At 42.3% G+C, this 12,354-nt stretch overlaps 1 protein-coding gene across 5 annotated transcripts in view; it reads right to left on the bottom strand.

The window, feature by feature from the left end:
- NAXD (NAD(P)HX dehydratase) overlaps positions 1 to 11,823 on the bottom strand; it is a 71,381-nt gene extending 59,558 nt beyond the window's left edge. For 2 of the 5 annotated variants that reach the window (XM_048855129.2, XM_048855158.2), the window contains exons 1-4: positions 10,931 to 11,820; positions 9,180 to 9,551; positions 6,525 to 6,675; positions 977 to 1,022 (exon numbers count right to left, since the gene is read on the bottom strand). In XM_048855129.2, coding sequence (XP_048711086.1) covers positions 977 to 1,022; positions 6,525 to 6,675; positions 9,180 to 9,551; positions 10,931 to 11,480 — 1,119 coding nt within the window. In that variant the 5' untranslated portion in view covers positions 11,481 to 11,820. Of the gene's footprint in view, positions 1 to 976; positions 1,023 to 6,524; positions 6,676 to 9,179; positions 9,552 to 10,930 lie in introns of all 5 variants that reach the window. The other 3 variants (XR_007357310.2, XM_048855149.2, XM_048855138.2) reach the window with 3 other exon arrangements.
- Between the last annotated feature and the right edge of the window lie 531 nt (positions 11,824 to 12,354).

The following is a 12,354-nucleotide window of genomic DNA, read 5'->3' as shown; positions in this document are numbered from 1 at the left end:
AAGTTTAGGGCCAGATCTTGAAACCCTTTATCACATGACTAATCCTCTCCATTCATGCATGAGCAAGAATGACAGGCCTAGTCCCACAGTAAGGAAAGACAAAAAGGAGACAGTCAAGTAGGAGATAGGTTACAGCACAGACAAAAATTGGTGTTGTGCTATATTCATGCAGGATAAACAAGATTACCCATGAGTTATTTTCCAATCCCATAGTTTTTGATCCAATGAGCCAAATCTGGACTAGAGATAAATTGGCACAATTTCATTTATTACCATTGAATTGCATGCATTTCTGAGTTTGACCCTATGCTTCTTTTACCTCTGATAAGAAAAAGCAAATAATATACACGTAGGTTAGGTAGCCAGGGACAAGAAGTTTCCAATACTTCGGGTGTAGAAAGATACACCAGACTTAAAAGATACAAACACTTAAAGGAAGACAGTAACCAACTAATGGTTCCTCTGGTGTATTAATATCATCATTTAACATTTTCCAAGCCCTGAGCAATTTAAGATCCTGATCCTGAAGTTTGTTCTGTTAAGGTGAAATGCTATGTCTGTGCATAGGCCCACTGAATTCAGTAAGGTTCCAGGTTGGTGCAGCAGCCTGCCTGCACATAACAATTGGCTGTATTATGGCCATAGTGTCTTGTCATACCGAGTAGTCATCTCTGTCAAACTTTAAACACAAAAAAGCCCAGTTTAAATTATTTTTGGTCTTGCCTAAATTAAATAATAATAAACTTAGCTTACTGAAAAAAAAAATGAATGACTTTTACAAATCTGAGATTCTTCCTAGCCATAGAAGTTATGAATGTTCTAGAACTCAGAAATTATTAAAAAGATAAAAAAAGTTACATTTCTAGTAGAACTAAAATCCCATACATAGTACAATACAAGCCTTTTGCAAATGACACTAGACAATCCATTTATGTTATTAAAAATACATTACACATGAAAGCTGGAAAACACGTACCACTTTTAGAGCTGAAATTGCAGCAAAATATGGTGCCCCAGTGTACCTACAAATGAAACATTTTCTAGGTTAGGAAACAGACACACAATTGTACCAAAAGACAAAGTTGGCAATTGATCACCCTGCTACAATGAAGAATCGAATTCAAGAGCAAGTTAAATAAATAAGCTCAAGTAGTTCCTATTTATAAAGGATGGGTGAAATCCTGGCCCCACTGAAGTCAATAGCAAAACTCCAAGTGACTTCAACGAGGCTGAGATTTCACCCTGTGCATCCACTCTCACTTGTGTGATATTTACATGGATTACATCATAAATAAAAGTCAACTCAAAGTACTCACATAAGCACAAGAGACAGACTCAATCCATTCAGAAAAGGGACTCAGAAAAAGTTCAGATATAAAAGAAAGTATCTTGCAACGTGCCTTGCCAGGTCAAATTTGGGCTCTAGTAGACCAATCAAAAAAGCGAATTAGAGAGACAAGGATAATCCAATAGGGAAATCCTAACTGTAACAAAAAGGTCCCTTCCAACCCTGATATTCTATGAAAATAATGAATTTAGCTCTTTAAGTGGTATTTTTAATCTGTAGATTTCCAAGCACGTCACAATAGAAGTAATATCGCCATTTTAGAGACGGCCAAACGGAGGCACAGTAAGGTGAAATGACTCACCCAACGCATCACAATGGGTGTCACAACTGAGATGTTCGGCAGTCTTGCCTTGGGCTCAGAGCAGGTCAGAGTTCAAGATGGACCAGAGAGCAAAACCGAGAGTCAGGCATCAGAAAGGGTCAAGATACCAGGAGATCAACAGCAGGATCAGGTACTAGAGGGGAAGCAGTCCTAAACACGGGGAACCCAGCTGCATGGACAGCTTCCTGTCCCTGTGCTTAGTTTAAATAGCAGCTCTGAACCAGTCAGTCAGATCCCAGGATTGGACTCCTCTGTCAAAGTTCAGCTTCTATTCTGACAACTTTTAGGTCACTGGGCAACAGGCTGGAACTTACTAGCTCCTCAGGACCCGGGTTCAAGACACGTGGTCCCTATCATCAGGTCCCTGGCAGAACCAGGAATAGAGCCTAGGTCCTATAACTTCCAGTCCTGTGCCCTCCTCAATTGACCTACACTATCTTCTGTTCCCCAGAGTTCAAATCAGGATACTATTAGCAAAAATATGCCACCTGATTAGTGTTGAGAAGGTGCATAATAAGAGTCTCAAAAGGCAGCTTGAATTCAAACCAAGAACCATGGCCAGGTAGCCAAGATGTAGTTCATAAGTCTGGTGTAAGTCAGGAATCGTATAAGGACATCACCACTATCATCAGTTGTTTCACCTTGTTACTTTATTCTCAATGCTTCTCCCATAAGCTCCATTTAAATTTCCTTCTACATTGTGTAAAGACAGACATTAGGGTGGAAAGAAGAGAGAAGGTAGAGGGGAATGGAACTCAAATGACCAAACTTCAACTGCATTTATAGCCAAAACAGGGATGGCATGACATTTACCAGAAGTGGTTTTTACTACCCCAAGAAAAGCTAGTTAGAAAGTGCCTTAAAGTGTGACTATGATAAAAACTGTTTCATTAATGCATACCACCTTAAACTTAGTTTTAGTTAGATTCAAATTGTGGTTATATAAATTAAATTTCTGAATCTATTGGCTTAAATTTGGCAAAAAAAGTAAAATTGAACTGGGTGTAATTCTAATATATGCAATCATAGCATTGAACATGGGAACGTCTACACATTTTGTTTGGTATTTTCTCAAGTTATACATTTCAGTCAGGACCTGTTCCATTTTTCCATGTTACATAGACAAAAATTAAAAACAGTTGATTATATGAAAGTGACAATACCGCAGAACTGTAGGCTTGAAACTTTAAGCAATCAGAAGCATGCAGAATTGTAGACTACCACTCCAGGTCCATATGGCAGTACAGCATTCTGTAGCACAAGCCCAACTTTTATGAAATGTACACACTAAGCCTCAATTTTGAACTGATGTATCCAAAGTTTGAAAAGATTTGTTCTGTGCTTGCTGAACACTGATGCAATTGTACCACCAGTTCTATGAAGTCAGATGTAATATTAGTAGTCTTCAGATTTTTCCCACCATGTTACAGGGGAAACTTTTTCCTTCATAGCAGATGAAAACACTGATTTTAGATACAGCGTTTCTACTTTAAATGCAAGTGAATATGGCAGAAAGTGAGGATTTTTACTGAGCAACCACTGCCAGGCAATTTCTTCTTATTCAGTTGACAATTTCTTTCCTGCTTATTTTAGATGAAGACCAAACCAGGTTGGCCAACATGTGTACAGGAGTAACTGCCTCATTAAATCTCTTTTGTGCTGTTGCTTTGCACAGTGCAAGATCTTCAGTAAATCCAACCATACTTTGCATGCAACTGCAATTGTTAATGTGCCCCTTTGGAATGTGTCAAATGCCACAGCAACTGGTTTTTATTGACTGATCAAGTTCTTTGCTTCTTGGTAAATCCCTTGATTAGTAGTTAGACTGATCACTCTACCTTCAAATTCTGCCTCATGATCACTCACAATCCTGAGATAACACAGCTAATTTTTAATTTATGTTTCCAGGCATACTATTTGAGTGTTCCATTGTGTCTCACCAGGGATTTGGGATTTCACAGATCCTTGGCATTTTTTTTAAACAGGCTCCAGTATTCAAATACTTTTGTAAATCTACTACATGTTTCATCAAAGCACTTTGTGCAAGGTCTTGTCCAAGTAGATTTAGCCAATGTAAGGCACAACTATATGTAACTAAAGTGTCATTTTTTCCAAATTACTTCTCATTCTTTACAACTTTTCCCCCGCACTGTCTGTCAGGTAGCTCACCACCACAAATATACAATTCACTTACTAATGCCTTGGCTTCTCTTGCCAGGGTATCACAGTACTTTCCTGTCTTATTGCTTCAAGTCTCAACCTCTGTCACATTTTAAGATTCACCCCAGACCAGTGAGTGGTTGTGTCACTACTCGCCCCATAACTCTGAATGCCTTAAAATGCTCTGCTGCTGTAACTCCCTGTCTGGGCGCTCCCAACCAGCATACGAGCATGCACTGAATGACTGCATGTTAAGCAGCACTGGTTCAGCAGCTCTGATTCCAGCAGCCTGCTTGCTACACTACAGCCAGACTCTGGTCTCAACCAGCCTTTGTTTTTATTAGCCAAGTGACCCCCAACACACACCCAGTCCCAAATTTCCCCAAAACCATCTACCCTGAAAACGTCCAGCCCTATCCTGGAACATTCAGAGAAGTAATACGGTCTGTTGCTCCTTTAAAGACACAAAAGCACAGCAGCCTGTTGCTTTAACTGGAATTAATAATCAATTTAAGTCAAACACAGTAGTAGGCGGATTTGGAATAAAAGTAAAACAAGTTTATTTAACCAAAAATACACAGATTTTAAGTGCATTCAAGAGATAAAGTCAGAAATGGTAACAAATAAAAGTGAAAACACCAATCTAAAAGTTTAAAACTTAAATTTCGCAAGACAGTCTTTGTTAAAGAGGATTTTCCTCTGATCCAGTCTTTCCAGCTTTCTACTGAATGGCCTGGCCAGGACATCACAGAGATCAAATTGCTTGGTTTCTTAAGGCAAAGAATCCCTTAGGGGCTCACTCCCCCTCTCTTTATAGTCCCATGAACATTTGAAACACATTCTTCTGAAGGGTACCCTCGGGTAAAGTTCATTAGTTCATGCTGAATAACGGAGCCATGAGGTTGGGAGGATAAGACTCCAAGCTGGTTCCTTCCCCGCTGGCTGTTGCTACTATGCTCATTATCTCTTTCTGCTGCAACTTCCCATACAAATGATAACTCACTGAATTTGGCCACACCTGACCTGAGGTGTTGGCCTCTTTTCTTATCGGAGGAAAACCTGTTTATCAACTCCCCGACATGCCTGGTTTTTAGTCACAGACTTTAAAGCATAATATTAGTGAGTATCTATAGTTTCACACACAGCCTTGTTACATATATTGTACAATGATATTATTGACCAGCATGTTATTTGTTTTCAAATGATACCTCACAAGGCATACTCTGTACAAAAATCATTGCAGTGGTGTGAAGGGTGTGAATACAGAAGTGCTTGCGCTCACAACCACTGATACATAAACCACAATTTTCCCTGTGTGCATACAGTTAGCTATCACTGGGTCACTACACATTACTCCAACCATATGCTTTTCCACATAATTTATTGCATGCTACTATCCTCAAGCCATCAGTATTTGTGTTTAACAGTTCACCAGCTACCTGCTTTCAACTGGATGCTTTGCAGCTTGGCCTTAGGCAGCTAATCATTGCTTGAGAAGTTGGATGTTGAATAAAAGAGAAGGGAATATTATAGCCATAAAATATTCTGCAATTTTCAAGTTTAATTTTTGTTTCAGTTTTGGAGTTGTTTGTGTTACAAAAATATCCATTTTTGGTTCAAAAAACATGATACTTACTCCTTGTTTTCTTTAGCCGACCTGGATCTGATGTACTTGGCAATGGTTATGCAAGTATTATCTGTACTCATCCTCAGGGTTTGATTCCAGTTCTACTACTTAGTGTATGCGCAACATGCTTCAGGTGGCATGGGACCAGGATTCAACACCAAATTTGGTCCGCGGGTTGGATCATTAGCTTCCCCAAGTTGGGATGGATACTGACAGGGAGTGCGACGTGAATGCTGATCCATGTGTTTAGCCAAAGGGAGTCTGGTGTCTTTCTTCTTTCCACAGCATTTTGCAAAATGTTTCCTCATACGGTCTGCCTTCCCATTCACTTTTTCTTTGCAATTTCTGCCTTTAAGACTCTCTTTGCCGCCACCATGAACTTTCTCAAAATAGCCATGGACTGGGTCAAGTGGTCTTCCACTTTTGCTCATGCTGAAATACTCTGACTTGAGTCACCATACACCGGAATTCAGTTGCAGCAACTGTACGCCAACTAGTCCAGTACTCTGTCTCTTGATTTGGCTAGACAGGTAGTCTGGCAATTTACCTCAAACAGAAAATGAAACGTCTGAATCTGGGAATTCCCCCTCTCTGTTTGCTTAACAAACATGTAATTTTCATTGCTAAAGCAAAGAAGGGGTATTCCCAGATTCAGACGTTTCAGTTTCTGTTTGAGGTAGCTAAGGCACTAGCATACAGTTTTAGGTCTTTTTTGTTTTATTTTAACTGAAATTAAAAGAGACCATGTTACTGCAAAATCATTATTAAGTTGCTTGATATTTGCCAGTAATTTTCATTAGTATGTTCTAATAATTTTATTCTTCCAGTTTCCCAGTTTAAACTGGTATTTACCAGCCCTGACCTAAACTAGTTTTCCCCCCAAGAAATTGCCAACCCTTAAGTCTTGCATCACTGACATAGGGGGACACGTATTCTGATTCTAATGATCGACTAAGTAAAGCCCCCTTTGAAAACAGTATTTTCAACGTAAATTATTTTAAAAAGTAGTAAAACATGTACTTGAAATCCCTAATCAACAACAGCATATATATTTCTGTTTAACTTACTCTTGACATCCTCCCACGATGCCTATCCGTCCATCTTGACCTTTATGCTTCTTTGCCGTTAGAGGAGGAATAACATTGCGCACCAACTGAAAAATATTCTCCATATCCTTTATAGAATGTGTTTTGTGTAGTGAAAAGGCTCTCTCGATAACTAGAAAAAGATAGAAACATTAAAAAAATTACTTCAGCAATGTTTCTTTTTAAATTGATAGAAACCTCAGTGCATTTTGAAACATTCAGAAGTATTCATGTAATCAATTTCTATAACAGATGTTACATAGTCGCACAGAATGATTAAAAAACCCAAACTCTCCAATTTTACTTTGAACAAAACTATTCAGTCTTGCACTCAGTAATTGTCCTTGCCATACCAACACCACAAATAAAAAAATAGATGTTCTAAGAAAGTTAGGAGACAACTCTGAAAATATTCCTGTAACAAACAAGAAAACACCGGCTCTGCGCAATGTCAGCAGAAAACCCTTTTCTCCAATCTTTACAGAATCTAACATTAAACCACACTAGCTAAACTGTAGCAAAAATCACTTTATAGTGTTCAATAATGATAATTATATTCCTGGCTGATCTCTTGTTTTGACAAGACTTCTATAATATAAAGAAAAGGCGTGCTTGTGGCACCTTAGAGACTAACCAATTTATTTGAGCATAAGCTTTCTCTAAGGTGCCACAAGCACGCCTTTTCTTTTTGTGAATACAGACTAACGTGGCTGTTACTCTGAAACCTTCTATAATACAGGCATTCAACTCCCATTGGGATCAAACACTAACCTTCTTGGAGCATGGCCAAAATATCATTGTCACAATCCAGAATATAACAAAAAACTCATCTCCGCTCTGGAAATAGGGCAATATTTCCCCCTTAAAATTACTCCACATTTTACAAACTACCTAGTTTTCTACCATAAAATCTACAAGAAACATGCATCCCATACACCTCACAATCTACTTACAGTGCCTTGGCAGCTAAAAAACCTTCAGTTTTCTTGCTTTTCTAGAACAGAGACTATAATGAGGGGGAAACAGTAGAGAACATAAAAAAAAAAAAAAAAAGGAACTCTAGACTGGATTTCACTTCTGCCTAAAGATTTCACTTCAACTTTAGATACAAATAACTTAGGTCCCAAATCATTAACATATACAGTATGTTGCCTTAAATAATTACTTTTAAAGCATATTTTATTATAAACTGTAAAAAAAATCCTCTTATGATTGGAAGCCAATTCAGAGTTTCTCTTGCTACAGTACAAAATTACAACTACATCTGCATCATCAAATGTAGTACACAGGTAATAGAACATCTTTCAGATTAAAAGTGAATGCATTTTAGAAGTAATAAATATTAAGGTTAAATATGTATTGTGTTCAAGATTTAGGAGCTTAAGTAGTTTTCTGTACCACTACTGGTAAGAAATAAACTGTAGTATACATACAGGGTCTAATTTAAATATTAAAATATTGCTCAAAAACTTTGATAAACTATTATGACATCAAAAAGTAGTATTACAGACCAGATATCCATTCAATAGAATAAGAAAGTATGCTAACTTAAACCATAACAGGCCTAAACATTCATTCCTTGTTTATTCAAGACTCCACTAAATTTCAAGAGAAGTTTGGGGGTCAGAGAAACACAGGACTGGGCCTTACATTTATTTGGCTCTTTAAATGCCCAAACTATAAGTTCTGATAGCCTGCCCAGAACCAGAAACTGGCTTACAGAGTTTTATTTCTAATTCTGCTTATCTATATATATAAATAAGACTACTCATCCACTGAATACTGAACCCACAGATGATTTTAAAAACAAAAGTAAAACAAAACAACTGTTCATTCCAACCTGATGGGCTATAACCTGTTAGCCTGTAACCTAAGCCCTGCCACCCAGGGCAGAAGCCATCAGGCTTCAGCCCCAGATGGTGGAGCTCAGGCTTCAGCTTCGGCCCTGGATCTCAGCAAGTCTACGCCAGCCCTGGCGACCCCAACTGAAATGGGGTCACGACCCACAGTTTGAGAACCGCTGATCCAGAGTGAAATCCAGGCCCTACTGAAATGAATGGCAAAACTTCCTTAGACTTCAGCAGGGCCAGGACTTCAGCCGTAATGTTCAAAACATGTCCGACATACCCACTGTTAAAAACCTCAATACATGTTATTTTTCCAGGTCTTTTTCATTACTTTGAATTAACATTTTCAAGTATGATGACAGCCTTGACAGCAAGATTACTACTCAAAAATGTTAAGATCTATATTGCTTTTTTCAATTTTATGTAGACTATTGTTTCATTCTGCTGCAAGACACTTGCTTCCAGATCATTTCCAGTAAAAGTTAAGCTCCGTAACATATTATATATAATTGCATTCTATATAGATCTGAACGTGACATGAACTGATCAGTTCTTATGGATTACTTTTCCAAAATGTTATTTCAGTATTTAGAATTTGTTAGTCTTTTTTATTTTAATATCAGTACAATAGCAAGGCAAGGCATTTTAATTCAATTTACAGACAAAAAAACTCATCACAATATTGAAAATAAGTCAAAGCTAGACATTTATTTTCAGATACAACCACCAGCCATTGCACAAATCTTTTAAATATAATATTAGATCTTATTTATGCTATAGAATGAAGTACCTATTGGTGGAGAAAGTGCTGCTGTCATAGCATTATAATTAAAGTTATCGCCATATGATCGGTGATTTGCTCTCTGAGGTGGACTAGTTGGTATAGACTGTGACCTTTGTGATACTGTAGAAGAAATTCCTGCCAACATCTGTCCCAACATTTGTAACATCTGGAGTTCTCGAGCATGCTCAGCTTCACGGCGCTTGTCCTCAATTTTAAGTCGTTGCTCTTCATATTTGTAAAATTTCTCTTCTGTATCCACACTCTGTTGTAGGAATTTCTCCATCATTTTATCCAGTGTTAAATTTGCATGGCGTTTTTTTGATCTTTTGGGTTGAGAGAGTGGTTGTGTACTGGTTTGAGCATTGATTTGTTTAAAGCCTAAAACAAAGTAGATAAAATTATTTTCAATCTTCCAGACATACTAAAAGGAACAAGTAAATAGTAAAACTGTTCCCCTTGTGAAATGGAGATCTATTTTGCCATCTCAAAGTATCATTTTGTTTCAAAATTAGGCATGATTATTTCTGATGATTTTAAGAGTACCAAAATAGGGAATACATGCTTATCCAACAAATTATACAGGTAACATGTAATCAAATAGGGACCCCTTTTAACTGCTGTAGTACTAAACTTCAAAAATAGGAAGAGGCTTTTTGATCTTTTAAAAAGGTTTGTGAAAGCTATTCAACAGTACAGCCTCATTTGTGTATTGCAGGTAATTACGCTAATCAGAATTGAGCTTCAGCCTGCTGGCATTTTAGATTTGCATTTCAAAAAAGATGTTAGTGTAAACAACACTTTGATGAGATTTATGTATAAAAAGGAGATTGGTTAAATGTCAACCAATTGGCTAACTTCCGAGTGTTCCGAAGACAGAGTCAGGTTTTAGACAAATACCCACAGCACAAGACTGGACTTTAAAAAAACATTTGTGCAGAGTACAAAGGGCAACAGGGAAAGGGGCAGGCTTTATGTTGCTTTCTACTCCCCTCCCCTCCCCCCCCCCCCCACAACTGTACTATTCAACTGAGTCAAATAAGAGTTCTAGAAAAAGCCCAGTTAGGTTTTTGGCCCACAAATGACAGTACATAGATAAAAACAAACAGAACATTTTCCTAACTATTATCATAGCAAACTATTTTTAAAAAATAATAGTTACACAGTGATAAACAGAACTGCATAGCATCTATAGCAAAGTTTAAACATAGCAGGAATGATGAGGATGCTGCCATTTTTATCCAGAACTGTTTGGCACCTCCTATCTTATCTCTACTTTAGTTTCCTATTTGTTTCCTATTGATAACAAACGAATGAAAACTAGAGACCCTTCATTCTCCCTCCCCCATATTGCAACTATTTACTTCGTAATTTTTAAGAGCTTCATGAACTAATTCCTTTCCGCTCCTGCTTTCATTCTGGGAAGAGCCAAAGGGACGAAACACTGGGATAGGGAAGGAGAAGGGCAAAAAGGAGAAGAGAAATTAAATGGAGGAGATAGGACTCCACAGTGGGGGGGGGGGGAAGGGGTTAAAGACACTAAAGACGTTTTAATCCAGTTCCCCTTGAAGAGGATGAGGAGTCTGGAAGGGAAGAGGCCAGTGCAGAAGCGATTGGAAGCACGTTAGCTAGAGGCGCTAGTACTTCTATTGTATGGGGGGGGGGAGGGACAGAGGGTATGGGGGCAAAGACGGGGGGAGGGATACCCCTACCAGCGTGCATACGGGGTGGGGCTCCCCGGCCCGGCCGCTGGTACTCACCCTCGGCGGGTGGCACGGGGATGGCGAACGGGGGGCACTCCACCTTGATGGGGTGCTCGGCGTAGGACGAGCACTCGCCCGAGTCCTCGGTGAAGTGGTCGTGGGGGGACTCGAGCTCGGCGTCCTCGTCGAGCTCGGTGTCGAGCTCGCGGCTGTTGTGGGGGGTGCCCGGCGTGGGCGGCCCGGCGGCGGGCTGGACGCCGTCGGCGGGCTGGGCCAGCAGCTCGGGCGCGCTGTCCGGCCCGCCCCGGCAGCTGAGGATCCGGTCCATCTCGTCGTAGTACTTGCAGATCTTGCGGGCGTGCCCGTTCTTCTTCAGCCCGTCCCGGGCCTGGTAGTACTGGCGCTTGAGGCCCTTGATGCGGATGCGGCACTGCTCCGGGGTGCGCTCGAAGCCCAGCTCGGCCAGGCGGCAGGCCACGTCCCGGTACACATGGCTGTTCCGAAAGTTCCCGTCCAGCGCCGACTGCACGTCGGCCTCGCCCCAGATCTCCAGCAGCGCCCGCGTCTCCAGGTCGGACCACAGGAAGCCCCGCGTGTTGGTGATCATCCTCGGCCGGCCGGCCGGCGCTGCAATGGCCGCGCACCCGGGGGGGGGGGGGGGGAGCGCCCGCCCGGCCTCGCCTACAGCCCCGGCGGCGCAGCGGCAAGTGGCGGAGAAGCCAGCGCCGGGCCCCGCATCCCAGCCCGCCGCCCCCCCACGCAAACAAACTTTCCGGCCGCCGCCGCCCGGTCCGGGTCCCCTGCAGACGGAGCCGCGGCCCCGCAGGCGCAGGGCGCCGCCCGCTCAGCCAGTCACCCGGGCGCGGCCGCTCCCCGGGCCCCGGTAGGACGCTGGCTGAGCTGCTAGGCCCCGCTCGCTGCTCATCACACGGCGCCGGCGCCCCCGCCCGCCGCGGCCGGAGCCCCGCACGCTGCCCTCCCCCCTCCTCCCTCTCTCTCCCCCCCCCCCCTCTCTCTCACACACACACAGGGCGCCGCAGGCAGCTCCGCGCCCAGACCCCCGCCCGCCCGGCGTCACCGCGCACTGCGCGCTACCTCACCCCGCACGCCGGGGCTCAGCCGGGCCGGCCCGCGGCTGCTGGGAGCGGGGCCCGCGCCGCAGCTCCGAGCTCGCTCGCCCGGGCCACGCAGCGGTGACACACAGACAGCACCTGCCGCTCGAGTCAGGCTGCGGCTGGCTCCTTAAACAACCAACCCTCGGCCGTGGCCGGCCCTCAGCCCTGCTCTCGGCAGCTCCTGGCCAACACCCCGCTCCCCTCGCGTCATGCCCCCGGGAGAGTCGCTAGTTTTGTCCACCACCACGGTAACAGGCAGGTGTGGAAGTGTTGCGCCTGGATGTATTATTTTTTATTCCAGGCGCACTTGGAGAGGTCCTTGTGTTAGGCGATAGGCAAACACCGAGGCCCCTGTGCTGAAAACTG

Source organism: Caretta caretta, chromosome 1, assembly GCF_965140235.1.
Source record: "Caretta caretta isolate rCarCar2 chromosome 1, rCarCar1.hap1, whole genome shotgun sequence".
NCBI classification, from domain to species: Eukaryota; Metazoa; Chordata; order Testudines; family Cheloniidae; genus Caretta; species Caretta caretta.
Note: the sequence above shows the minus strand (reverse complement) of the source record. Positions and strands in the feature narration are given on the sequence as shown.